At 42.2% G+C, this 27,153-nt stretch overlaps 1 protein-coding gene across 4 annotated transcripts in view; it reads left to right on the top strand.

Annotated features, from left to right (window-relative positions):
• Positions 1–1,154: 1,154 nt before the first annotated feature.
• Positions 1,155–27,153, top strand: part of iqsec3a (IQ motif and Sec7 domain ArfGEF 3a) — a 102,172-nt gene continuing 76,173 nt past the window's right edge. For 3 of the 4 annotated variants that reach the window (XM_074625442.1, XM_074625441.1, XM_074625443.1), the window contains exons 1-2: positions 1,155–1,949; positions 22,580–22,660. In XM_074625442.1, coding sequence (XP_074481543.1) covers positions 1,306–1,949; positions 22,580–22,660 — 725 coding nt within the window. In that variant the 5' untranslated portion in view covers positions 1,155–1,305. The remainder of the gene's footprint in view (positions 1,950–22,579; positions 22,661–27,153) is intronic. The other variant, XM_074625444.1, reaches the window with a different exon arrangement.

Below are 27,153 nucleotides of genomic sequence, written 5' to 3'. Positions count from 1 at the left end.
AACTTATGTGTGAAACGTTGCTTCCCACTGCTGCGTGCTGACATCACCGGGTCCACTACGGCCTTTGCAGTTGCAGCTCCAAAGCTCTGGAACTCTGGCACGCTTTGGAACGCTCTGGAACGCTCTGCTCCAAAGCTCTGGAACGCTCTGGAACGCTCTGGAACGCTCTGGAACGCTCTGGAACACTCTGGAACGCTCTGGAACGCTCTGCTCCAAAGCTCTGAAACGCTCTGGAACGCTCTGGAACGCTCTGGAACGCTCTGGAACGCTCTGGAGCGCTCTGGAGCGCTCTGCTCCAAAGCTCTGGAACGCTCTGGAACGCTCTGGAACGCTCTGGAACGCTCTGGAACGCTCTGCTCCAAAGCTCTGGAACGCTCTGGAACGCTCTGGAACGCTCTGGAACGCTCTGGAACGCTCTGGAACGCTCTGCCTCCAGGTGTTCGGCTGTCCCCCACCCTGCCTGTTTTTAAATCAAACCTCAAAATGAACTTTTATTCCTTGGCTTTTGGCTTGGCATGAGAGTTGACTATTTTAATCCTTTTTTCCTTTCCTATTGGTCTTAATGCTTTTATTATTTTAATGTCCTGTTGGTTTTAGGTTGGTCTTAGTGTTTAATTGTGTTGTTTTTATGTATAATTGTACAGCACTTTGGTCAACTTTTGTGGTTTTTAAATGTGCTTTATAATAAATAAATTTGGATTGGATTGGATTGGATGTTCACAAATATTGACTGAACTTTTCTCGGCCATGGAAATAACATATTGGGGGATTCTTAATTTAGATGATGTTCCCCTTTAAATCATGAATTTTTTCTAAGAATTAGCCTGTGAAATGGAACTTTTCTGGCCAAAACACAGGTTTGGCTCTAAGATGCAAAAAGTGTGGATTTTACGTGTGAAACGTTGCTTCCCCTGCTGCGTGCTGACATCACCGGGTCCACTACGGCTCCGCCTCCTCCGCATCTCTCCGGTGATGCTGATCCTCCTCCCTCCTCCTGCATCAGCACCATTTCTGCCTGGTATCCTCACACAGAGAGAGAGAGAGAGAGGGGAGAGAGAGAGAGAGAGAGAGAGGGAGAGAGAGAGAGGAAGCGAGGGAGAGAGAGAGAGAGAGAGAGAGAGAGAGAGAGAGAGAGAGACTACCCAACCCCAGCAGAGAGGAGTAGAGGCGTCAGACGGCCGCCAGAGCATCCCGGTTACGCACCGTTCAGAGGCCCCCATCCATCCATCGACGGTTTTTGCAGCTATACCAGAAACCAGCTGAAGAAGAAGGCACACGGGCCACCACATTTTACAAATCAGTGCAATGGAGAGCCTGCTGGATAATCCCATGAAAGCCGTGCTTTACCTGAAGGAGCTCACCACCATCGTGCAGAACCAGCAGAGCCTGATCCAGACGCAGCGCCAACGCATCGACGAGCTGGAGAGGAAGGTGGAGGACCTGATAGGAGAGAACCGACAGCTGCGGGACCCCCATCACTACGTCCAGCAGCAGCCTCAGCATCACCACCACCCTCAACCTCAACCTCACCACCACCACCGCAGCGCCAGTCCCCAGGCGCCGGCCAACCTCCATCAGCACCCGGGCAGCAACAGAGCGGCTGCAGCGCATCTCGGCCAGCAGCAGCCGCAGCATCAGCACCAGCCGCCGCAGCATCATCATCAGCAGCAGCAGCAGCAGCAGGCGCATCAGCAGGCGCAGCATCAGCAGCATCAGCCTCAGCATCAGCCTCCTCAGCAGCATCAGACCCCTCCTGCGCCGGCGACCTCCCACCACCACCCGCAGCAGCTGCAGCTCGTCCCCACCTCGCCGCAGTCCCCCAAAGCGAGCCAAGGCAGCCCGGACTCCTCCACCGCCGAGGAGGACAAGAGGAGCCCCTGCTGCAAGTCGCTGGTTCCGCAGACTCCCACCGCTCTCTGCCGCTCGGTTGGACTCGCCAGGAAAGCCGAGTGAGTATTAAAATAACAATCTTTCACCTTAATGACAAAATTAACTGTAAATTATGAGGATTTTCTTGATAAAACAAAGAGAAAATATTCATAAAATAGATGCAAATCAGCTTGCTGGATTTTGATCCATAACAGCATGAGCTTTTTATTGAAATGTTGGAAACATGCACAGTATGTCAAACAAGTGACATTATCTCTGCATCTAAAGACTCAATATTACATCCAGTGACCCTAATAAGATGCATATTTTCTCAGTCCATCACAGTTATGGAAACATGCACAGTATGTCAAACAAGTAACATTATTATTGCAATCTAAAGACTCAATATTATATCCAGTGACCCTAATAAGATGCATAGTCCATCACAGTTATGATCCATAACAGCATGACCTTTTATTGAAATGCTGGAAACATGCACAGTATATCAAACATTATTTCTGCATCTAAACACATTAAAGACATTAAAATATTACATCCAGTGACCCTAATAAGATGCATATTTTCTCAGTCCATCACATTTATGATCCATAACAGCATGACCTTTTATTGAAATGTTGGAAACATGCACAGTTTGTCAAACAAGTGACATTATTTCTGCATCTTAAGACTCAATATTACATCCAGTGACCCTATAATAAGATGCATATTTTTCTCAGTCTTGTCTAAATATAGCAAATGTGTTTGGTCAGAAGCCCTCAAGGGGGCTTCAGATTTAATGCCACAGCCTGTTATCACCCACATAAAAGGTGTCAGCTGAAATTTTTGGAACCATGTTCGAGGGAAGCAATATAGAGTATAAAGATGCTGTAGACACTGTATGAGGCCTGTGCTGGATTTGCCTTTTGATTAACTTCACATCCGCCCCTGACAAGCTGAGGCTTAATTTTCCTGATAGGTAATTCAAGCTCCTCCTGTATTTTCACATTATTCACTCAGTTGTTGCCCCGTTAAATCAGCTGAATGCTTAATGGATATTGATTTTGAGGGAGCCAGGCATGGTGGTTTGTTAATTCTGCACCAAGGTAGACTGTAACCACTGGGTGGGACTAAATGCTGGAGTTGAAGTGTTATTATGGTGACTGTTAATGGATCAGAAGTTTGGTTAAATCTTGCACTCAACATTTTGGTCATCTTTGCTTGGTAAGGTTACTGTATCCACTTGGGTTTCCACACTTTTTTTTTTTAATTGCATCTGTTTTTAGGCTCGGCTGAGGTTGCGATTTCACAGGTGACATTGTAAACACATTTGAAAGCAAGTAAAGTGCCAACTCCTGAAGGCAAATCACCAACTTTGAGACAAAATGTCAGCGCTTTCACATCATCACAACCTACGATGGAGGTTTGATTGTACAGACTGTGGCTTGTTCCTCATTAAGACACCACGAGCTGAAGGATGTCACATTTGGGAGGAACATAGCTGGAGGGGAATAAAGGCAAAGACAGGAAGACATTAGCTGTTGTACGTTACAGCCTCTTGAGAGCTACTAATAAGCCTTGACGTTTGAATCTACTTCCTCGTTGCAAGTCAGTGTCGTTGGTGCCATCAAAATTCTGTTATTCAGTCTTTTCATTCCCATTTTGGGGCAACTGTTTTCATGATCAAGCAAAAATACCACTAGTTCCAGCCAAATAAGTCAGCAATTTTTGAGTTTGTGGCTGTTGGTCAGACACAAGAAGCTATTTGAAGACACAAACCGTGATTATGCATTCATTTTTCACAATTTTTTGATCATCTTTAGACCAAACTATTAATCCATTTATTGCGGAAATACTCAGCAGATTAATCGATAATGAAAAAAAATGTTGGTTGCAAATTTTTTTTTACAAAATACACATATTATTAGTTAGTATTAGTTAAAAATTTGACTTTTACAGTGTATGCATGCATGTATGTGTGTGTATACAGCACTTTTAGCCAATATTCAAGCCCCTTCAAAGTTTTCATATTTTATTGTCATACAATATTGAATAAAAGTAGATTTAATGTGGCTTTTTTAAACCAATCAACATAAAATGTCAAAGTGAAAACAGATCTCTACAATAAAAAGTACTAAATACTTGTTTGCACCGCATCCACACTGCAAATTTTTGGCATGTACTCTTCGCAAAACTGCAGATCCAGCCACAAAGTCTTGATTGGATGGAGACCTGGACTCTAATTTGGCCAATACAGAACATTAACATCATTGTTTTGAAGCTATTCGTGTGCAGCTTTTGCCGGTTTTCTTGCAGACATGGATCAGGTTTTTCTCCAGGATCTCCTTGTAGTTTGCTGCATTCATTTATACCCTTACAGGCCTTCTGCAGAGAAGCATCCACGCTGTTTTTTGATCAAAAATCAAAAAAACACATTAAATCCCCTCTGATTCAATGTTGTAATACAAATCTTCCACCTTTTACATGCACTGTTTGTGCTTCGGAACGGTTCACGGTGCTGAATGTTCTTTGCTCGCCACTATCAAGGTCACATGAATTGCCTCTGCCAGAGCTGCTCACACGCACACATGCACACAGTGACACACACACACACACACACACAACGCACCGCGCTGAGCCTCATCTGTTCCACTCGGCTGCATTTGCATTGTTTCTGTTAATCCAGGTTGATTTATCGTGCCATTAAGACGTAATTCCTAAAGAGCGTGGGTCAGGAATAGTATACATTAGCGTGGATACTATACCCAAAACACGACTGCGTTCACATGTATTCACCCAGACATGGACACACTAGATATATGAGTTGTACAAAATAAATGTCAGGGGGGGATTCAGTAAGTGGGTTAATTCGTGATTTACCAACCATGCCCCCTGACAGTTCTGCAGAATGATGAACAATGAGAGATACATGAAGAGCACTCGTGAGAGAGAGAGAGAGAGTACTGTACATCGTATCGTATCTCCTTAATGTAAAAGCAGTGACACATGAAAAGCAGGAGACGTGAAGCAGCATTGTAATTTCTATTTAGAGCATTGATCGTGGTCAGACAAGATGGTGTATCGCTGTGCTGTCAGTGCCGCAGGAGGAGTAATACATTTCTATTAGCGGGAGTATGACAGGGACATGTCACACACTTACTAATAAGTGTACATTTGTTTTTATATTTATCCTTCTGGTTATACTCCCTTTACTGTTATCAGCATGCTACAGGTGTCTTCTCTTTTCTTAGATATTTTGGGGGAAATAATTGATGTGGGAACACATCCTGTCACAGCTTAAAGGAGACATTTTGACATTTTGGGAAATATGTTTATTTGTTTTCTTGCCCAGAGTTAGAAGATGTGATTAGTCCGGGACGTAACCCCCCTTAAAACAGCAATTTGTCATTTTTTTTTACACTTTGTTTTTCATACGGTTTAGGCTAGCTGTTTCCCCCTGTTTCCATTCTTTGTGCTAAGCTATACATTAACGTGGCTGCTAGCGGTACAGATTTTCTGTCAGCTGATACCGATAACTGATAATTAATCTGTTTCTCATGGCCGATGCCGATAAGATAACTGATGATTTAATATTTGTGTGATTTAGAATAAGTTCATAACCTATAGTTTAAGCACACCTGAAGGTAAGAAAGGTTATGATGCAATCAGCAAAGATGGATGATTTAGACAACAAAACAACAAACAGTTCTGACTCTTCAAATGTTCATTTATTTTTTCTAGTAAAGTACGTAAAAAAACAAACGTGTATTGCGAAATGCAATCGTGTTGTCTTCCTCTGAAACTGTGAAAAATGTTCACACCGGCAGTGACATGTTTTGCTCTCTATTCAGCGTGCTGCACTTGTACTTCTTCTTCTTCTTCTTTTTAATACATAATCATATTTCCCATTATCGGCCGATAATTTATCAGGCCCGATATATATTGTGCATCCCAAAATATAAAATTTTTCTTTAAGCAGGATAAAGTTAGCTAGTGGTTCTCAACCAGGGGTCCTTGAGGGAGATCCAGTAAAATGGGGAATCATTTTTTTTCACTATTTAATTCACTATAGAAGTGATTCCAATGCGAATAAGACTCATAAGAGCACTCTTATAGTTTTCACTCCCTCCGAGGTTATCTCCTCATCTGTGGTTGAGAGCTTTAGATTTCTGGTCATCATATCTAACAACCAATATCTTTTCAGATTGAGGTCCCTGAAGCCAAATCTTAATAAATGGGGGTCCGCGACCTATAATGTGTATCAATTTAGGGGTCCTTGACACGAAAAAGGTTGAGAACCACAGTGATGTGGTGGACTTTGAGGCTCTGACTGTCTGCTTTGAGATAGAAAAAAGGTGTTGTTCCACCTCCTTTAAATCAAATGTGCCTGACTTTATTTCAATTGAAGTATTGATTTTCAGATTCACATTTTCAGTAGCTATTGTACGATATCAGAGGCCACTTCTTTAGGTCGTCTTCCATCCCTTAATCATGAAAGGCAGAGCATGATCACCTTATCCTGTTTAAGCTTTGTCAGGTTGTGTTTCCACATCATTTATTTCCCCCCAAATCTGTAAGAAAAGGGAAGATCATGGGGCTAGGAATAATAACATGGTCAGGTTCATTTGTTAATTAGTGGAGAAAGGAAACAAGAAAGTAAACAAATAATCCCTTAATACTGGGGATGTGCTGGATTTCCAACTTAACCACCGTTTCTTCTGCTCGTCTGCATTTTTTGCTTGATTGAAAGATGGCAGAAAATCCATTTGTGCAACGCTTTAAAAGAAAAATTAAATCCTCGCTCACTCACATCGCGGGTTTCCTCGTCTCTTCCAGTGGCGTAATTTGAAGAATGCCACTCAGGCTTCGAACAGTGAAATGGTTGAAAAGTGGATCCCTATATAGCACACTTTCTGCTCTGGTTTTGTGAGCTCAAACTTCGCAGACGGAGAGTCTGAAGTGTTGCAATTGTGTTACTCAGTCTGAGAAAGATTCTTAAGGGGCTTGTGTGATCTGAGGGAAGCCTTCAGCAATCCTGTCTGCTCTTCTCTCTCTGTCAACTGCACCTCCTACTCTCTCAGCCTCCATCGCTTGTGTTTTCTCTCTCCTCGCTATCAGCCTACAAATGATACCGTTGTCTGCCTCATTACTCCTTCTCCCTCCTTGACAGTCTCCCCTTCATCTAAACTCACTGTTTAAATTTCTCCTTCTCCACCGTCCCCTCCATCCTTACTCTCCTTTCCTGTAATCAGCATCTTCTACTATCCTCTGCAGTCTGGATCAGTATTCAGTCCCATCCTCTTAACCATCAGGCTCTCCACCACTTAACCCGTCTCCTGGCTTGGGCTGGAGCGTTCAGCCCACCCTGTCCTTTGGTTCTCTGTCTACGCTTTGGGGGTTGCCAAGTGTGTTAAAACACGAGAGTGTGAAGGGTTGGGAGTCAAGAAGAGTGGCAATAAGCGTAGGCGAGGTGGTGTGTTTGTGTGCATAGAGGCGCGTGCGTGTCTGATAGGCAGCAATCCCGTTGCCAAAGGTGGAAATCCCAGGCTTCTCATATAGCTCCGGGTGCTTCTCCGCTGCTTCCGCTGCTTCCCGGCCTCCCACATTCTCTATTTTAAGCTCACACACACAAAAACACTCAGTAATGCACACAAACCCTAACATGCCACACGCCACCTGGCAGCCCGCATGTTTTTCCGCATTGGCCGCCGTGGATCCCCCCCTGTGGCGCCCCGCCATGCCCTCGTTTTTCCTCCTACTGGCCTCGAACCAGCTGGAGCGCAGTATGTATGCCATCTCATGCGCTGGGATGTACAGATAGCACTTCAGAGGTGGGGGGATGCAGCACACATGCACATACATCGTAGCATACATTACAGAGTAAGCCCTGCTGAGTGCCTGCAGGATGCTGCAGTCTCTTCTTGTTCTGACGCTCTCAGATCAATGAGGCTGCGGCTTCGCAGCGCCAGCTCCACTCCAGCCTTGATCCCCAGGTACTTAAAGTCAAGCTATTTATTATCTTGATATATCACGGGTCATTTCTCTAAATATTACTTTATGGGAGCAATGTGCATCCAACACAAGGTTAAATCTTAGAGCCACACTAACCTGTGTTAAAGAAATTTAGACTTTCGAAAGCTTACACAGTCACGTGGCTAGCTATAGGCCCAGCCTGGTCATATGAAAAGGGCGTGTAAATGACACGATTATGCGCGAGGCCAAAGTGTGTAATAAGAACGCCGTTCTTGCTTTTAGGCGTGTCATTTTCACGCCATGTAGTTTGTATTGACTGCAATGTAAATGCATCCTTGTGAATATGCTACGCTTAGAGTTGGTGATGTAGAATAAAAAGGGTGGTTTATTTTATAAGCTACGTCAGTGATGTTTGTGATGTCTTTTCCGTACAGACGTAACATTGTTTCCATTCGTATTTTACTTAGTTTACATACTAATTTCAAGCCCAACCATGCCGTTGTTCCTAAACCTAACTAAGTGGTTTTGTTGCCTCTTGCTGGTACTTCACCTTCATACTCAAAATGAGGCAAAATGTGACACTGACCGCTATCCTCTGGTGGACAGGCGGGTCTACTACACGCTATGGCATGATACTGGGTTGCTGGGCAACGCTGTCCTCACCATAAATCGAAAGTATCAGCCATTTTCTTAGAATTCTCTTGTACAAAGTGTCAAGTTGGCTAAAGTTAACCAGACTTTAAAACCATATCATTCATTGATTTATTGGCCACTTGGGGCAATGGGGCAAGCTGTAAAACACAACTCAGAGACATCACCACCTTGTAAAGTCGTTATGGGGAATTTGTTAGCAAATTCGTCGCCTACTCAGACATCCAGTAGACACGAAGTAACATTAGCATTCATCTGGAGATGTGTTTGTGGCCACCAGATGAGTGTTAAGTCCGATATTGCTTCTTTTTCGCCCGATAGACCCAGTATCGGGTTGTACCCTGTGGCGTAGTTACAAACAAGTTGCGATGGAAGATGATCTGTTTATAGAAGATATGCATACTGATTTGAAAACCGAGGGTCTCCAGCTTTCGGAATCTGTAAACCAACTGTTTGTTGTTCAAACTATGTCTCATTACAAAGTATTTTAAGCTCTGTTTTGGTCTCCACCAACTCCTGAAGGAAATATCTGTCTTTTTAAATGCTAAATGCTCCGCTTTGTTCACCAGCTTGTCGTTAACTTTATCTCTCTGCCCGTTGTTGCTGGGCAGGTAATGTGGAGTGGATTTATAAGAAGCTTTTAGCTGGAAACAGCTGCCAGCTGCTGGAAACGGGGTTAATGAGAGCCATGAGAGTGAACCAAAACAGCAAAGCTGCAGACCTGAGAACCAAAATGATGAGGAAATGTATACTGTTTTGTAATGGTTTGGGTGATCTGACCCTTTAAGAATAACAATTTCCTGTCTCTGGAGCCTGAAAGAAACCATCTGCATGTTTGTCTCTCAAAGTGAACAGTGAGAGGGATTGAGAGAGAAATAGATGGGTGGGTGATGGATGTAATGAGTTCAAATGGACATATCTTCTCTCTCTGTCCTCCTTTCTGTGTTTCCCCCTCCTGCCACCATTACTCGAGAGCTGCAACCTCCTCTCCTGCAACTCTCCCGCTCCCCCCCCCCCTCTCAGTCTGAATGGGAATCACGTAACGCTCGGTTATGACAGGGTGGCTTGGCTCGGCTGCTGCTGGAATCCAAATCATGAATATCACATTTGGTGCGTAGTGCTTTTAAATTGCTTCATTTCTCAGAGGATGTAGCTGCCGGGTGATTCCTGACTCCCTGGTAGAATATTAGCTGTTTTCATGCACAAGTTGGGCAAAGCAAGAGACAGTCCCAGTTGTCGGTAATCCAGCCGTGTGTGTTAAAGATTGCGTGTTGTGTTTGGGTGTTAAAGGGACAAGGGAGCAGCTGTTGTAAGGGGATATATGGGATGATTTTCAGTCTTTTTCATTCATGTAGTGGGTGTATGGTAATCAAGGGTATGACTGGTTTGGCTTACTGAACACTTCTGTTGGTCTGAAGTGTTGGTTTGAATCCAATTTATTGAACATATCACCATTAATAAATTAGATTATTCTGTATAAATCAATCCAGTCTCATTGGAAGCCATATAAATAGCGTGTCCTGAGGACACATTTTAGGCTTTTCACGTGTCATTTGTACGCCACGTAACAAAACTATGGTAATGTCCGCAGTTATTAGTTATATTTAGGATAAACGTCATTGTTGGGCTTAAAATAAGTACATAAAATACACACACAAACAACGTAAACCTTTTGAAAACACATCACAAACGTCACTAACGTAACTTACAAAACAAAACACCGGTCTCCTGGTTGAAAGTCGTGTGTTTGTTCGACCCATCCAATTTCCCTCCCACCCGCTATAAGCAGTCTTTGAAAAGTTCGTAAACTGAGTAAAATACGTACGGAAACAACATAATATAAGTACGGAAAACACGTCACAAACGTCACTAACGTAAGTTACACAACAAAACACCGGTCTCATCCACCTATCCTCCCGCCCACCATAAGCAGTTTTTCTAAATTTTTACTCTACGTCACTAGTTCTGATCATATTTACACAGCTGCGTTTACATTGCAGTCAGTGCAGACTACATGGCATACAACTGACACGCCAAAAGCAAGAAAGGCGTTCTTGTCGTACGTTAAATGCCATATGCGTTGTCATTCGTACGCCTTTTTGGGCGAACGGTTATAAATAAATAACTTTTCTCGACTCAATATCTTTGCAAATTTTGTAAATTTACAATAACCCAACTGTGGAAACCCATGCAAACACTATCTCTTTTTGAATCTCAACGTAAAAACAAACAAAGTGGATTTCTGTGGATCTATTTATGTGTGTCAGTTCTAGCCAGCAGCTTTTGATTGATAGTATATTTTGGCTGCCTTGCTGCACCTTTCAGGTTTCCAGATATTTTGTCAAAAACTAGAGGAGAAGATGATTATGATTATGATAAGATGATAATGGAGAACATTATAAAATGCTGCAGATAGAAAAACAGAATGACAGACAGGCTAAATAATTAGACAAAATAGGGCTAGGACAAAACATACTGAAAAGCCCCACAGGGCTGAGGAGTCCAAATGTTGCCCCACTTTCCTCACAACTTGGCAAACAGTGTCCTCTGCCTCTCTAATTCCCAATCAATCAAAATGACAAAGTTTGGCTCAACCATGATTCCTTTTTTTTTTTAAACATGGCTCCCGACTGGCAGTCCTCTGTCTCTCAGGCACCGACTCCGAGAAAGACAGACGCGCTGTCCTCGTCCTTGACACTTCCAGATGCCACAGATGACACCATCTTTTATATGTAAATATTGCACGCCCACGTAACGGCTCTGCACGGAAATATGTTTTCTAGCTGTGAGTCATGTTACACTAGCTGCATAGTGACTCGCTCCCTCCATGGTTGGAGATAAATTATTCATACGTCTTATTGATGCGTTTCATGTCTTCTTCATGCCAATGAACAGTAGGCCTAATGAGCAATCAGCACAGAGAGTGTGTCATTGGTATGCAATCTACATATTATTTCAGGATTGTGGTTGCAAATGGAAATGATAACAGCGTTGTCATCTGCCGTCACTCAATCTGATTGCATAATGTAAGCAGACAATTTGATTAAATGATCAAAGATGTCCTCCCTATTGACCCCTTTTTGCACATACTTACATTTTTTCATTATTACTCTGATAGAAATGTCCACGTTTTATAATGTATATTGATGATCACTTTGTTATTAAAACAAATCTCAAGGGACGCCTCGGTGAAAATACAATGACATTATATCTTAAGGCAGACACTTTAAGAGCTGCCTGCCAACAATACTGTTAAATAACTTTTCATTGTGGATGTAATAAAAAAGCGTGCTAATGTGATAAGTGTAGCACTTGATAATACACCCCTCATTTCACACTCTTTTAATGGCTCCGCGATGCATTACAACCTGTTTAATCTTTCACCACAAAATGTGCTATTAGCTGGCAGTTAGCAGCTGCTAACGTATGTGGCGTCGCGGTGAAACAGATGTGCTGACCGTACACTAACGCTCACATATGTCTAGGAGTATTTGTGCACAATTTAAAATGTGTTCCCCAGCAGTGTTTGTCCTTCTAAGATGGTGTGATTCCTTGTGGGGCGGATAATGCTGTGACTCGCTGGTCAGCGAGCTAATGACCTCTGCAGCTCAGGGAAAAGGGATCTCTGAAAGAAGGAACAGTGTGCAGTTATGGAAAAATGTCCACCCATCTGTCGCAGAGATTTCACCCCCTGAGAGCTTAGCCCGGAAAATCCCTCAGCAGACAATCCTAATTGTTTTGCACCAGTGTGCATCTGTGTGTGTCCAATGACTGCTGGGCGAGCGGTTGAATCATGGGCTCATGTTGGGGCTGAACAGGAAAATATCAAGTTTTCTGACTAATTTTGTGATTTCAATTTATAGTATTTTCTATCAATTAAATTTTGAGGCAATATTAGAATCAGTTTTATTTCGCCAAGTATATACACATACATGGAATTTGCCTCCGATTTTATGCAGCTCTCTTAATGGACTTGCACAGACTAGAAATAACAGAATAAAAAAATAAAAAAATAAGAATAAAATGTCGATATACAATCAAGTGTTCTGGAAGTTGTAAACAATACAAATAGTGCAAAGAAATAAATACTGGATGGATATACGTGGACTGGATGATTATGTACAGCATGTACATGTGAAGATGACTATATACTGTATGTACAGTGAGTAGGATTTATGTTTACAGTGACCGGTATGTACATATTACAATATGTACATAAAGTGACAGATGATATGTACTTATCACGAAAAAAAATTGCATTAAAGAAATTATAATCTAAAAATGTGCATTAAAGACTGTAACAATTATAATCTATAACGGCAGCAGAAGAATACAGATTTGTTTTTACATCACACTTTACATTACCACTCAGTTTAATGCGATTGACAAACGGTGTATATAATGAAATATTTATCTATTTTTTCTCTATAATTTCAAATTAAAACTGCATGTTCATTTTGCACTAAAGTTATGAATGAAATGATAAAGTAATTTTCATTTGTCAAGTATTTAATTCACATAGGAGTATACAAAAAACAGGCTTTACCATGTGGTTATTTCACATAGATATATACATATTTATTGAATAACCAGAAAACATGCTATATCATGATATATATAGTTATCGAGATATGAAATTACTCGTGATAGAAGGTTTTGACAATATCGCCCAGCCCTACTGTATAGTTGGCCAATTTTAATGACAAACTTAAAGACACATAAGCAATGTTAGGTATGTGATATGTAAGGGATGATGTACAGCGAGCCGGTCATTGCATCAGGGTGATGCAAGACCCTTCTGCTTTACGTTTGGCTGCCGCATTGCCCTGTCGGGGTTTATTCCAGAACAATGACCTGCTCGCTGTATGTTATCCCGCTTATTACACAGCTGCTTACTAAAGAAAGAAACGGTCCTCCAGAGTCTGTCGTCAGAACTGCGCCCATAGAAACGGCCTTTTATAAATAGCAGCAGTCTGCTATATAGAAATAACAGACCGTAGAACGCTGCGATTGGCCAATCGGAATCGAGTATTCAACAAAGCCGTGTAATAAATGCATGTATACTATCATGTTAACCGATATTGGGGGTTCATTATACGGCCATTGCTCTCTATCCAACATAATCTGTCTGCTGTTGCATTGTACACTGAAACAAACACACACACACACACACACAGCCATGCGCAGGCACACGCTAGCCTTGGGAAATGTCAGGTATGGTTAACTTTACGACCCAGAGTAATGTTCAAAGCCATCCACCTAAGGCTGCGAGGCATTGCAGAGCTGATCGGAACAGGCACAGCATGTCCAATCGGCTTTCCTGGTCTTCTCCACACATCACACAAAGCCTCAACCGACGCTCAGCCGTGATTTATTGTACCGTGCGAGAGAAAAAAAAACAGAGGGCATATCCACTTAGCTGCTAATTTCCACCCCGCATACTTGATCATTCATTTGCATTCTTCACTGTTGACACACATTCCTTCACATCCTTATATATATATGTCACTTTAAATATGCATATACTTCTGTGTGCTTTTTTGTTGTTGCATAATATTATAGAGAGGCGTCTGTTACCTCGCATTAAATGCTCGGTTGAATGCAGATTTTAATCTTTTCTTGGAGGCCGCATCAGGTGGAAATGACTAACCCCCATGTGTGTGTGTGTGTGCGCCTCGTTGGCGTGTTAGCCGTGACATTTAATAAGCACATAGTAGATTGTCTTCACATTCACATGACCATTAAAAGCTTCTCGCCCTTCCCCTCCACTGTGGTTATATCATCATCATCATCAACGCCCCGTCTGTCAACCCCTTGATGCCAGGATTACATCATCAGGTACGCGGTTGCCAGGGGGAGGGGCTGATGACTCTGGCAGTGATGTCATCGGAGGTTGAAGGGAATGAGATAAGCAGGACAGGAAGTCTCAATGAGTCATACGTGTGGGAACTGGAGTAAGGATGTTACTGGACGTGGATGATGTTGGTGAAAAATGACCTTTCTTTTCTATTTTGTCATGCCTCCCCCATCATCTGCCTACATGACCTTCTCTTCCTCGTTCTTTTACTTGCTTCCTTCAACTTCATCACTCACTCACGTTCTCCCTTAAATGAAAATACTCCAGCCCCAAAATGTATGGCTACTGTTTGCCGACGTGGTTGATGGGGATTTTCCTCATCAGCCCGAGCCCTGGCTGATATCTGACAACCGTGTCAGTTTGATAGCTGTCAAGCATCAGCGTGAAGCATGGGGAAATATCTGTGAAATCTGACCCACTGCCAAGTCCTCAGCAGATGGCCCTGCAGCAACACAGTGTGGTGTTGATGCTCGATACGAGCTGCTAAAACTGCTCAATAGTGGAGGCACCAGCTGGAGAGAGAACAGTAGGAAAAACTGCTGCTTTCATGGGAAAATCAGTGACAGATTCTTTTTTTTTTCTGCTAGTAGTGGAGTTTTACGTCATGGTGGCAAACTTTTTCACCACCATATTTCTGCTTACTCACATGAGCATTAGGTAAAATCAGGCTATTAGTTAGTTGTTAGATTGGTTACAAGCTGGGTGTCTCGCGTCCCGACAAATATCTGTAAAACACTCAAATGTCCCGGTTTTCACCAAAATAATAATAATAACAATAATATTATACTTGTTTAAGCCTTCCTTCGTAAAGTACCCGGCAACGAAAATGCTTCCTTCTGCACACTGCAAGAGAACATTTACTGTCGCGCACCAAGATCATATTAAGATGGCCAGATAGCTTGTGGACACTGACAAAATACCTTGTGTTTAGTTTTGAAAGGTATCTGACAATCAATAATTATATTATACCAATGCAATCCTTGTGTTTTTGGTGTTTACTAGCTGAGGCGCTGTCCATGGTGCTGAAAAGGTGCTAAGCACTGAAATAATTGTCTCACATCCTGATGAAAACACCCATGGTGCGTGCATAAGCGCAAACTTGCGTGTGCATGAACGTGCAGTACACTTACACAGTTTACAAGCTAATTTTAAACAAATAAAAAGCTAAATCATCGTCAGACGATAACTGGTGGGTTCAGAGATTGCATTTCGGCCAATGTGCTCCGCCTCTTTTGCTCTCCACACGGACTGTTTACCTACATTCAACCAAAGCCTGCTCAAACGTGATTGGTTAATACTACTTGGACAACAAAACGGAAACAAGAACACTTCCGGGTACCAAAATCGTATCCCGTTTCCTAACAGATTGTATGTGTGAATGCAGAATCTATTTATAGAGATTAACTATGCACACACTAAAAAACACAGATATCTCTCACACTACCAAACATTGTGGTTAAAGAACAGCATATTTTCTATTTCTAACTCAAACTTGTCCAGTAGAAATAAATCCAGCTCAGTGTCAGTCTCAAACCGCTTCAGCTGACGGAGCTCTCTCCGACAAGTTGAGCGGCAGGAAGTGGTTCGCTCCTGTCCCCCCCCCCCCCCAACCCCTCCCGGGCTTGGCTGTCTCCCTCTACGCTTGTTTTGCCTCCTCCGTCAAAGGCTTCTCTTTTAAGTTTTTTTTGAAGGGGGACCAACAGTTGGGAGTTGAGTTGAAGAAGAAGAGTGTAAAATGTTTGAAAGCCTAGAAAGATTTTTTTTTCGTCTTTGATTTTTTAGGGGGTGACATCAAAACCTGACATTTATCGTTGATATTTTGTATAATTTTTCTTCTACGGAACTCATGTAGCTGATGAAATATCCCAAAATTGATGACACACTGATGATATTTGGCTTGGATAATATTCAAATGTGTCTCACATTTCCTTCTCTTGCACTCTGAAGTCACCGGCTTACATGTTAGAACTGTGATCTTGTCTTGTTCAGACTGACATGATGCAGCATAAATGCAGAGCTTGACGGTGAAATGGTTTCAGTGGAGGCAAGTAGGACACAATGAGACAGAGAGTAAAGCTCAAATGTTGCAGCTTTTCCTGACACTGGCACCGTCAGGACTTTTTTTTTGAATGGATCTAGTACAAGGACACATTTTTTTTCTTCTTCTTCCTCTTTTGTTAGCTTTTCTCTCGGGGAAAACCGGCCTCTCTCTCTCTCTTGTCCATCTCCGGCTCTCTCTCAGTTTTCGCTTGCAGAAGGCGAGCTAAGCCGCTTGGGACGGCCCAAGAGTCCGTGCTGACGTAAACCTTTCAAGGAAGGCTTTTTTTTTTCTAATTCGCTGTGCGTGTGTGTAAAGGAATTGATATGGCAGGCTTTCAGGACCGAAGTTTGAGGAGTGTATCTGTGTGTGTGTGTGTGTGTGGAAGATTGGTGCAGTGCTCATACAAGAGATGACTGATTTAGTTCAAGGATATTTTTCCGGCTGATAATCCACCACACAATCATGTTTAATACATCGTTTTAACCTCACGAAGGTATGCACACACACCACCATGACGCACTTTCTCTCTGAAGGCCTTACACACTTTCAGCCTGTAAAACATAGTGATAAACCGGCACTTACAGCGACTGCCAATTTGGCAAATGGAAGTGAAGTATTACAAAAACAGTTTGAGGGTCTTTTTTATTTTATTTAACATGATCATAGTGCTTCTAGTGACACTGCCATGAGATGAGTTGACTTGTGGAAAGTATATAATATATTAGCCAACCTAAATTGATCATGGATCATGATGATGCAACCCATTCTCACTCCTGACTCGTCAAATACCGACCGCCGTTTGGTCAGCGCCCCCTCGGCATCAGAAACCAATGCACGGAGGCACCCTTTAGAGACAGTATATGTGATGAACCGGGCTTTCAACTAACTCTGCGTTATTTGACAGTCGGAGCAAATGATGTAGTATTAATAGCATGAGAGACTTTCAAAATCACTGGTCGTGACTTATTGTCACGTCAGTCTTCAGTCCCTTGAGTCACGTGAGTCGCTAGTCGGTGAAGTTAACGTCAACCACGACTGTTTCCAAACCCTAACTAAGTGGTTGTGTTGCCTAAACCTAACATCCCGTGAAAATAGAAGTTGATTTTTTGAAAGGACACTATGCATGTAAGGAGCATATATTGACACGTTGTCCCTGGTGGGTCCAAAAGAGGGGTACCTCGTGCGTCGGTCTCCGATGCCGAGGGCCACTGACCAAGCAGATTTATGACACAACTTCAATACTTGGATCAAGTATTATGGTTTATTGAGTGGCATAACCTTGTAGCTTATGTGATACAGTTTTTTAGGGATATGGAGCATTTGAAGATGCTCCAAGAAATGACATCACATAAGCAAAAAAATACCAATGTAGGCACTGGAGGACCATTTTCTATTGCAGAGTTCAAAGGGTTAAAGCCATTTTCAATGGAAGGATTTATTTATATTATATTTAAATGTTTTTCTTTCCCTTACAAAACTCTTGATTTGTCTTTGACCTTGACTATAAAATGCATTTATTCCAAAGTGTCGCAACATGGAAATGAAATAATGGCGACAAACACAAACATCCGTTTTTAAGGGAGCAGCTATGCAACCTTAAAAACGCCTCAGCTGAACCACTTTTGTTAATATGTTTGCCTCCTCCGAGATCAATTGTATTTACCATGTTTGTCCTTCAGGGGCAGGCTCTAATACTGCATTTATGTTATTTCAATGAGCGAACATGTTCGCAGCTATTTTTTCCCCCTGACTGCCAAGGAAATGGTCTGTGAAAACTAATCCGTCAATTATTGCGAGCTTTGATCCGTCTCCGTCTCTTCCCCCCTCTCTCTCTCTCTCTCCGTCCCGTGCTTCAAATTGTATCACTCCAGTGTGCACACATCTCTCTCTGCCTTGAGCTCGAGTCGAATCAGCCGGAGAGCTATTGACACAGCAAAGCTGAATTCAACACGAGGAGGAGCGCATCGACAAACACATTAGACACGAGAAGTTAAAACAAAATACAATGAAACCGTGGTGTGCAGATTACGCTCTCCCTCAAACAGACCCAGTGTGGGGAAGAGCTTATAAAAGCTTATAGATTTTTTATAGGTGGTATTAGCGAGCTTAGGCCATGAGGGGAACCGAGTCAATGGCGTGGAAGATCAGAAAGCAGGTCATGCGAGTTCAGTATAATCTTCGGCGCCCGCATTGATCAAACAGTTTGTAGGGAGGCGCCTTTCAAACCGGAGGGTTTCGTAGTCGAAGACATGTTGATGTAGAAGAGATGTTTGCATAATCCTGAATGGGAATGAGCGGATTGTCGTCACAATGATGCAGAGGTTAATTAGGAAATGATAGCTCCTCGTCTTCTCACATCAGCACAACTTGGATATGAACAGGTTCATGATAGTTTTGGTCGTGTATCTCCGTAGTGCAGCCGGCCTTTTATAAAGGTCCCTTCATAAACCCAAAAATTGTTATAAAACGCTTGCAAGCTGTTTTTGAGTGGAAAGATCGAGCTGATAGTAAAAGTGAGCAGAAAATAATGGAGAGAAAATTGTGGGAATAGCCAGAGATCAAAGCAGATAGAGATGAATCAGAAAGAAGGTGCTTTAAAAGATAAAAGGAGTTCATGCTCTCTTCCATCCCATGATACTTCCCTGTGAGCTGTTTTTCTCAAATATGGTGAAATCAGTGCTTTTTTTCATTGACACAGTTTGGCCACAAGTGGATATATATATGTCAGTTATGTCTCATCATCAGAGGCGACTAACAACCCTGCTGCACGCTCCACCTCCTCGCCAATAACGCTCATTGATTAAATTCAAATGAGCTCTGCTCTTTTTAAACGCCGTTGTCAAGAAAGGGACGACTCAGCAGGTTTGGAGTGTCTGAGATTATGCCGTCTTTATTCATCCATGTCAAAGTGGGATGCACATATTTGAAACTGCAGCAGGAAGATGATGCATAACTGACGATCGCCGGTTGGGAAAATTTAACATATCGCCCACCCCTACTTGACATAAAGACTGGAGATAAAAAAGGAAAGTAGAAAATTCCTGACAGCTTTGCTGTACTAACACTGGACCTGGGTACAGCCAGATGTAGTCAGTATGTCAGCAACTAGCGGAGACTCCAAGAAGTCACTGCACCAACCAATAAATAATCACAGACATAACCAATAACAATGTGTTTTTTTAACAGAAAAACAAACAAGATATGTAAGGGATAATGTACAGCGAGCCGGTCATTGTTGTGAAATAAACCCTGACAGGGCGATGCAGCACCCCGACGAACCGTCTTGTATCGCCCTGAAGGGGTTTATTTCACAACAATGACCCGTTCGCTGGAGTTAAGAAATCAATAATTTGACACAAGAACGGTCCGCCAGAGTCCGACATCAGAACTGCACCCATAGCAACGGTCTGTTATACATAGCAACGGTCTGCTATAAAGAAATAACAGAGCGTAGAATGCCGTGATTGACCGTGATCAGAATCGAGTATTTCAACAAAGCTGGGTAATAAAAAATGTCAATTCATGAGGTTTAGAGGTGCTGGTACTGTAGGTGCATTTTATTACCTTTGGATAGAGCAAGGCCAGCTGTTTCCCTCTGTTTCCAGATGTTATGCTAAGCTAATCTACTGGCTCTATAGCTCCATATTTAGCACACATTATGTGACAGTGGTATCGATCATCTTGCAAGAATGTGACTAAGCACATGTTGAACTCTCTTTTACTCATGCCAGGGTGCCAACATTGTGAATTCACAGACTTTATTACATTTTTGCTGTACATTTTCAGCAGGTAAATACAATTACAGCATGCAACACAATTGATTAGTCCATTAACCTAGATGTTTTTATACCTCGTCCTGCAGAATATACCGGACGGCCTTTATTATCTGCGCGAACAAGTGTCTGCTGTTTCCAAACGCTCGCACTAATCTGTGTCCCCTCAGAGGCCGTCTGTGTTCTTGACCTATTAAAAAGTGCCACAGCGGTGTCATGGTCATTAAGGCGAACACAATTAGAGGAGCCATTAACAATGGGAATTAATTTGTTGTCATACCCTCCTCCTTGTGCTGTACACTATTGTTGCTGTCAAATAGCCCCCAACCTCCTTTTCAGGCTCGTTCTCTCTGTTTCTTTACAAAAAAGAGACCTTTAGGATCCACCTTTAGAGTCGTTTTTTTAAGGACTTTGTGTATCATGTGATAGACTATTGTACTTCACAGCCGAAAGGAACAGATTTAAGTGAGGTGAACCAGAAGTCACACTCTTGAAAGAGGAGAACGGGAAGACATACGTGTCTCCTTGTTGTCTCTGTCCTCTCCGAGGGGACACCAGAGCAGAAGGAGATGAGGGCAGGTAGATGGCATACAGGGCAGGAGGATCAAAAGGCAACATATAGGGGTGATGAGGGATGGAGCGGTGGTTGCTTCTGGGATTATAGAGCCTTGCTTTCTCATCTGTATGTCCCACCTCTTTCCTCTCCGTCCCTCTCCATGTCCCGTGTCCAGGGATAAGGACACGGCATATGGAGAGCGGCTGCTCTTTTTTACTGGCTACATCTTCTGACAGCAAGAGTAATTGAGCAAATAGCTCTCTTGCACCGTGCCCGTAGGACCCGGAGTAGCAGGGGGGATAGGGAGTGATGGAAAATCAGTGTAAAAGGGACAGAAGGAGAGGGGGGGAGGGGATGATACCGAAAGGACGAGATGGACGAAGTCGGAAAATCAGGAATGTGAAGAAAGCGAGGTCCAGGTTGAAAGAGAGGACATATGGAACTGATGGAGGGAGGAAAGTGAATACACTCGTGGCTTTCTCACATGCACATTAAACTTTGATATCCTTGCTCTTTCCTCGCTACGTTTAAGTATCACCCACACTTTTGACTCTCTGCAGTACGTTCCAGTAGAATAGAGGGATGTCTTTAAGAAAATGCTTTGAAGCAGCCACACTTTGCTACCGCTAAAATGTGAGGAAAATCTCAACATTGTGTGTCGGATAAAACTTTTAAGTAAAGTATTCTATACTTTTGCTGGAAGGCAAGAAACAATTCATCAACTATATGTATCTTGATTCACTGCTTAAGTTATTTATCAAGCAAAAATGCCAACTGGTTCCAGCTCCCTTAATGTGAAGATTTGCTGCTTTTCATTGTCATATATCATAGTAAACTGAATATATTTGTGGGCTGGTGGTCGGACAAACACATTTTTCACTTTATTCTAACGCTTCATAGACTAAACGATTAATCAATGAATCCCTGAAAGTAATAAGCAGCCCTACTGCTTCATAAATTTTTTTTTCTTTCCTTGATTCAAGGGAATAAACTTTCCAGAAGCAATTTCTTTTGGAATCACGACCACGTCTCTTTCTCTGCTGTCCGTCATCATCATTTTCCTTGTATCCTGACTTGTATTCATATGCTACAATGACCTGAGTGTGTTGCATTTGTTGACCAACATTGGCAGCTGTGACTTGAGAATGAGCACTCTGATGTTGGTCCAACTTTGGCCTGATTGTTCAAATTCATCTGGCTGTATAGGTCCAGTGTTAGTGGGACTGCTGTCAATCCGGCAACTAAGCTGCCAAAGGCTAAAATCCAGGCAGCCATTGTCTTCTGATTGCTGGGCCAATGATTTTATGCCACTAGGGTAATCCTCAAAGTCTTCCTATAAATAAACACTGCAGCAAACATTTGTGTAAACATGGACTCGACAGAAGCAGACATCGCAGGCTGCAGTTGGGAAACAATTTTTTGGGTCAATAATCAGAAAAGAAGTTGTTTTCTAGGAGAGGGAGCTGAGGTAAGAAGGATAGCCATGTGGCTGAGTAGACAATCTGGCAAAAGGGAGAATGCTGACTGTGGAGCAGAATATATACTGGGGCTGATGACGAATGGGAAGCAGGTGTGGTGGGAGGAGACTGGTCAGGTGATGAGCTAGAATGGGAAACACACTGAGGACACCTGGTGGGCAGGTGAGGAATGACAGGATGTAGAATGACTGGAAAAAAACAATGATGGGTAGTTTCAACTGTACATATTCCTGCTCTAATTCATTCCAAGGGATGGAATTGACCTAGAAAATGAGACTCGCACATGTAGGACTAAAATCCAGAAGAAAGATCTAAACTTTTAGTACATTATGATTATCCTTTTGATCTTTTCTATTTATTCTGTTTCTACTCTTCTTCACGCAGCAACCAAACGGTGCTCCACCAGTTCTGCTGCCCGGCCCCGGAGGCCCCTGAAGGGGAGACCTCTACTGCCTGTGTCCCCAGGTAAGACTACTGCATCCTTGCAACATCTGCACAAATACTTTTTTTTCTACTTATTTACTTTGAACAATTTTTTTTTTTTTTTATAAATTTGAATTGCAGCCACTTATCATGCATCCCGTTAGTAGCGGTGCTGCAGTAGCTACTTTAGGCAACACAACTACCCCAGCAGGGTTCTCTAAGTTGAAGTGGTTGTAAATGCTTCAGGTTTATGAATTTTATTCCCCTCCAGGATCACAATGAGCCAATCAGCTTGGGTTTTGGGTCTCGTTGAGGCCGTGAGATAATTTTTTCCGAGTGAATGCAAGACGTGCTGGATTTGTATTTGAGTTTTAGCGCTTGTCAGACTATCAACACAGTAGTAATATCCATTTCCTGGACAATGCTCAAGTCCTTGGTTGAGCTGAAAATTGAATAATTGGAAATACATTACATTGAGTTTAGCGAGCAAAGCAGGACGATTACGCCGTTATCTGTTTATGTCAGATTGGCACATGGCTGTCAGCAATAGAGCTGCTGATGCTGCCAGTTGGAAATCCAACTATGTACACATGCATATATGAACTCGAAAAAGTCTTTCAATAGAAGTTTTTAAAAGCAGTTTGATGGGATAATTTGCACCCTCTGTCCTAAAGGAATATGAAAAACAGACCAACTAATAATTAAGTCGTTGTAATACCTCTACCTCTGAGGGGGTATTTAGTGTTGAATGGGCAGTGTGGGAAATATAGAATTAGATAAGCAAGTACAAAACAAAATAATCATCACCTTTGACAAGGTATTATCTTGCTCCTTTGAGGCAGAATTGAAAGCACAAAAATGTTGTGTTTGCCTCCTGCTTTTATTTAACAAAGTGCACTTTGGAGTTTGACGGAAAATTATGGCATTCATCTTGCGTCGGCCGCAATTAAGCCATCCGCCCGAAAATGTGGACTGCTCGTTTCACACAGGACTGTTTTGCTGCATTGTATGAGCACGGCAGAAAATAGCAGATAAGCAAACACATATTGATGGCAAACAGTGCCAGATAAAATCAGTCGCATGGATATACTGAAGGACAGCTAGACGCAGGAGAGCGGCGAACGCTTATTATTGGCTTTGTTTGACACTTTATAGAGCAGCAAAAAAAGCCATTTATCAGCTCAGACTTTGACTGACTCAAAACCCAAGTCTCTTACAGTATCTGTTGTCACAACAAGCGTCACTTCGTGCCTCTATTAAACACATTGGAGATTCCAAGAGGCAGCGGTTAAAACTGAGTGACTTTCATAAAATCAAAGCTGGAGGGGAAATTTGAAAGGTAGGAAAAAAAAGGGGACAAGAATCGATCTTAGCTCGGCAGCTTGAACTTTGCTCGATAGAAGTGCTTTTATGATTGCTTTGTGCTTAGGGACCATTAGCAAAAGGTATAAACCATGTGCACAACAGAAGGTCTTTTTCCGAACTTGTCAATCCCTCCGACTCCTCTGAAGCAAACCACTTCAAAGCAGGACTCTCTGGGGCCGAGACAGAAAGCAGCTTGTGGTTTTGTCTTTTTTCGTTGTTGTTGTTCTTGTTGCGTCTTATCTCTTTTTGAAAGCTGTATTCTGTTGTCGTTGATTTCTGTATTTCCGCATTGTTGTCAGTGATTTGTTGTTCATTTACTCACGTGGCATCACATCACATCACGGCGACATAACTCCACATGGCACCCACGCCTCATTGCATCCATCACCACTCATGTTCACTTCATTCGGGCTTGTCTCTCCACTGTGGTCACGTTAAGTTCGAAAGAGTCATGTATGAATATTTACCAAAAGTGTAAACTATGCAAATGTAAAAAGTACCATAATGCATTGATGTGTGTGAACTGTAGGGTCTTTATCATGCTGGGAAACTGGTGAGCCTCCTTGTTGACACATGTAATGCATCTGTGTTCATGTGAAAAAAAGAAAGTTCTTATCATGTTGCATGCTTTGGCTTGGCAGTGATCAGAACATATAGCTCCCTGTCTATCTGTGTGTGTGCCTGTGTTAATGTACGTGTGTTTGCCAGTGTGTCACTACGGTAACACACGACATACGTTAGATAATTTACATACTCCAGGAAAACACACAACACTGTGCACACCATCAGATCAGCAGGGAAATCCATAATGATAGACTGACCAAAGAGTCACTTAAACACGCTAATATTAATGGATTTTGTCAATTCTATTTTTATTTGTCTTACTTGTATTTTGGGGGATAATAATGCTCAGTTTCCACAATGCTTGTAAACAGGAAGTATAATGTCACCATGGATTCAGGAAGTTGTATTGTGGCTTACAACTTTTTTATTAGCCTATATTTGTTTACATTTTGGCAAATTTTGTTTAAAAGTATGCCGAATTAGCTATTGGCAGTTCCTGTTTGCAATGTACCCATGGATGTACAGACAACTATCACTGGATTACTTTGACACCGAAGAAAACGTTGATGATTCTCAGGCAAGTTCTGCAAGTTATAAGTTTACTATGATTTCTAAGTGGATTTATGGACATTTTTTGGATGGACATCAGAGATAATAATATCCTCAAACCCCCAAGATCAGCAGGGAAATCCATAAATACATTCTGACCAAAGAGTTACATCACTTAAACCCTCTGAAACAGCTTTTTTCACATATCTGTTAATGAATGGATAGGGGAGAATGTCAGTGTTCCTCAAATATAAATGAAAACATGCTAATATTAATGGATTTTGTCATTCCTATTTTTATTTCTCTATTTGGGGCATAATCATGCTCAAAATTTCTCTACGTTGTGGAACTACAGTTTCCATAATGCTTTGGGGAGGTAAACAGGAAGTAGAATGTCACCATGGATTCAGTGAGTTGTTTTTTTTAGCCTATATTTGTTTACATTTTGGCAAATTATGGTTAAAAGTATGCCGAATTAGCTATTAGCAGTTCCTGTTTGCAATGTACCCATGGATGTACAGACAACTATCACTGGATTACTTTGACACTGAAGAAAACTTTAAAACGTGATGATTCTCAGGCAAGTTCTACAGCTATAAGGAGCACCTTTTTTTCCTATGAATTTGAAGCGGATTTATGGACATTTATTCGCAATGAACATCAGAAACGATGATATCCTCAGAAAGTGTAAGTTACTCTGAATCAAAAAATGTGTGTATTGTGTGTGTGTGTGTTTAGATTTGATTGAGTTATAACTGCTAGAAAAGGAGTGCGCAAACTGCCGGTTTGGGTGCAAATTACCTGCAAAAATCAACAAAAGCCTCTTGTAAAAATAAACGTGACTGAATTCTGTCATCTTGCATGATTTAGGGGATCCACTCGCCACCAAACAAGGCCTGATTAACATATAAAAAGGGCAACTCATTGCCTCTTTGTGCACGGCCTCCACTTCAGGATGTAATGAAACCTTATTTCCCACACTGAACCTGACAGACAAAGTGCAATCATTGATATTTCATTTGTGCCGCTCCTTCTACTGAGAGTAATTCAAGCCTCTCTGAGTCAGAGGGGTCAGCGCAGAAAAGGGCACCGGCGTGCAATCCTACAAGAACTCATTGTACTAATTTGAAGCCACACTTGCTCTTGGTTTTATGTGCTGTCTGCACCTGGGGAGCTTTATCCGATCAGTTAGGTAGGCGGCAAACAAGCAGGTAATAACACAGTGTATGTGGGATCATTCAAATGAGGAGAAAGGAGGAAGTTGTGAACTGAAGAGAGAATTGAGGATCTCACTGTCACATATAATGAGGACCCAGCGGAGGTTGGAAGCTCACCCTGACAGTCTTGGTCACTCTTGCCAGGCTTTAAGGAGGCACCAGAGGGTTTAGGGACTGCAGGGGATTTCCATTCAGGGTCACAGAGTCAGATCTATAATCACTCATGGAAGGGGCTGATTGTGCGGGATGGCCACAGCCTTTCAATTAGTAGTGTGAGCCATCTTCTGCTGCAGTGTGCTAAAATAGCACGCAGGAGTTTTGTTGTTACTTTTACAGTTCCATGGGGGACCTTAGGTTTAACTTTCTGCTTTGCAGCAAAACTGAGAACTGCTGTGGTCAACACACACAGGGCCCCAGAAACCCAATAAACGGATTATTAGAATATTTCAGCATGGAGAATGGCACAGACGAACTATAAATAATGACACTCAGGAAGATGATGCCTGGCGGACAAGCCGCAGGTAGAATTGTTGCTGTTTTAAATAGCTGCTGTGTGCTTTAGAGTCTTTGCAATTGTCCACTTTTAGAACAAAATAAAGGCTTCGTCCGAAATCCCATACTACGCGCTACATATCCAATATGTGTGCTATTGTTCGACATACTTTTCTTGCTAATAAACAGTAGTATGTGCGTCGTCACTTCCTGAAAGCCTCTTGGAGACGCGTAACCATGGTAACCTGTGCCAACCTAATGTGACCAAACGATGATTTGTGAGAATCAAAGTCTGAACTAAAATAGATATTACGCCTAGCAATGTAAAATCTTACAATTAAATTGAAG

The sequence above is a fragment of the Sebastes fasciatus genome, chromosome 23, assembly GCF_043250625.1.
Source record: "Sebastes fasciatus isolate fSebFas1 chromosome 23, fSebFas1.pri, whole genome shotgun sequence".
Taxonomy (NCBI): Eukaryota; Metazoa; Chordata; class Actinopteri; order Perciformes; family Sebastidae; genus Sebastes; species Sebastes fasciatus.
This window is presented reverse-complemented; position numbering and strand designations above follow the sequence as displayed.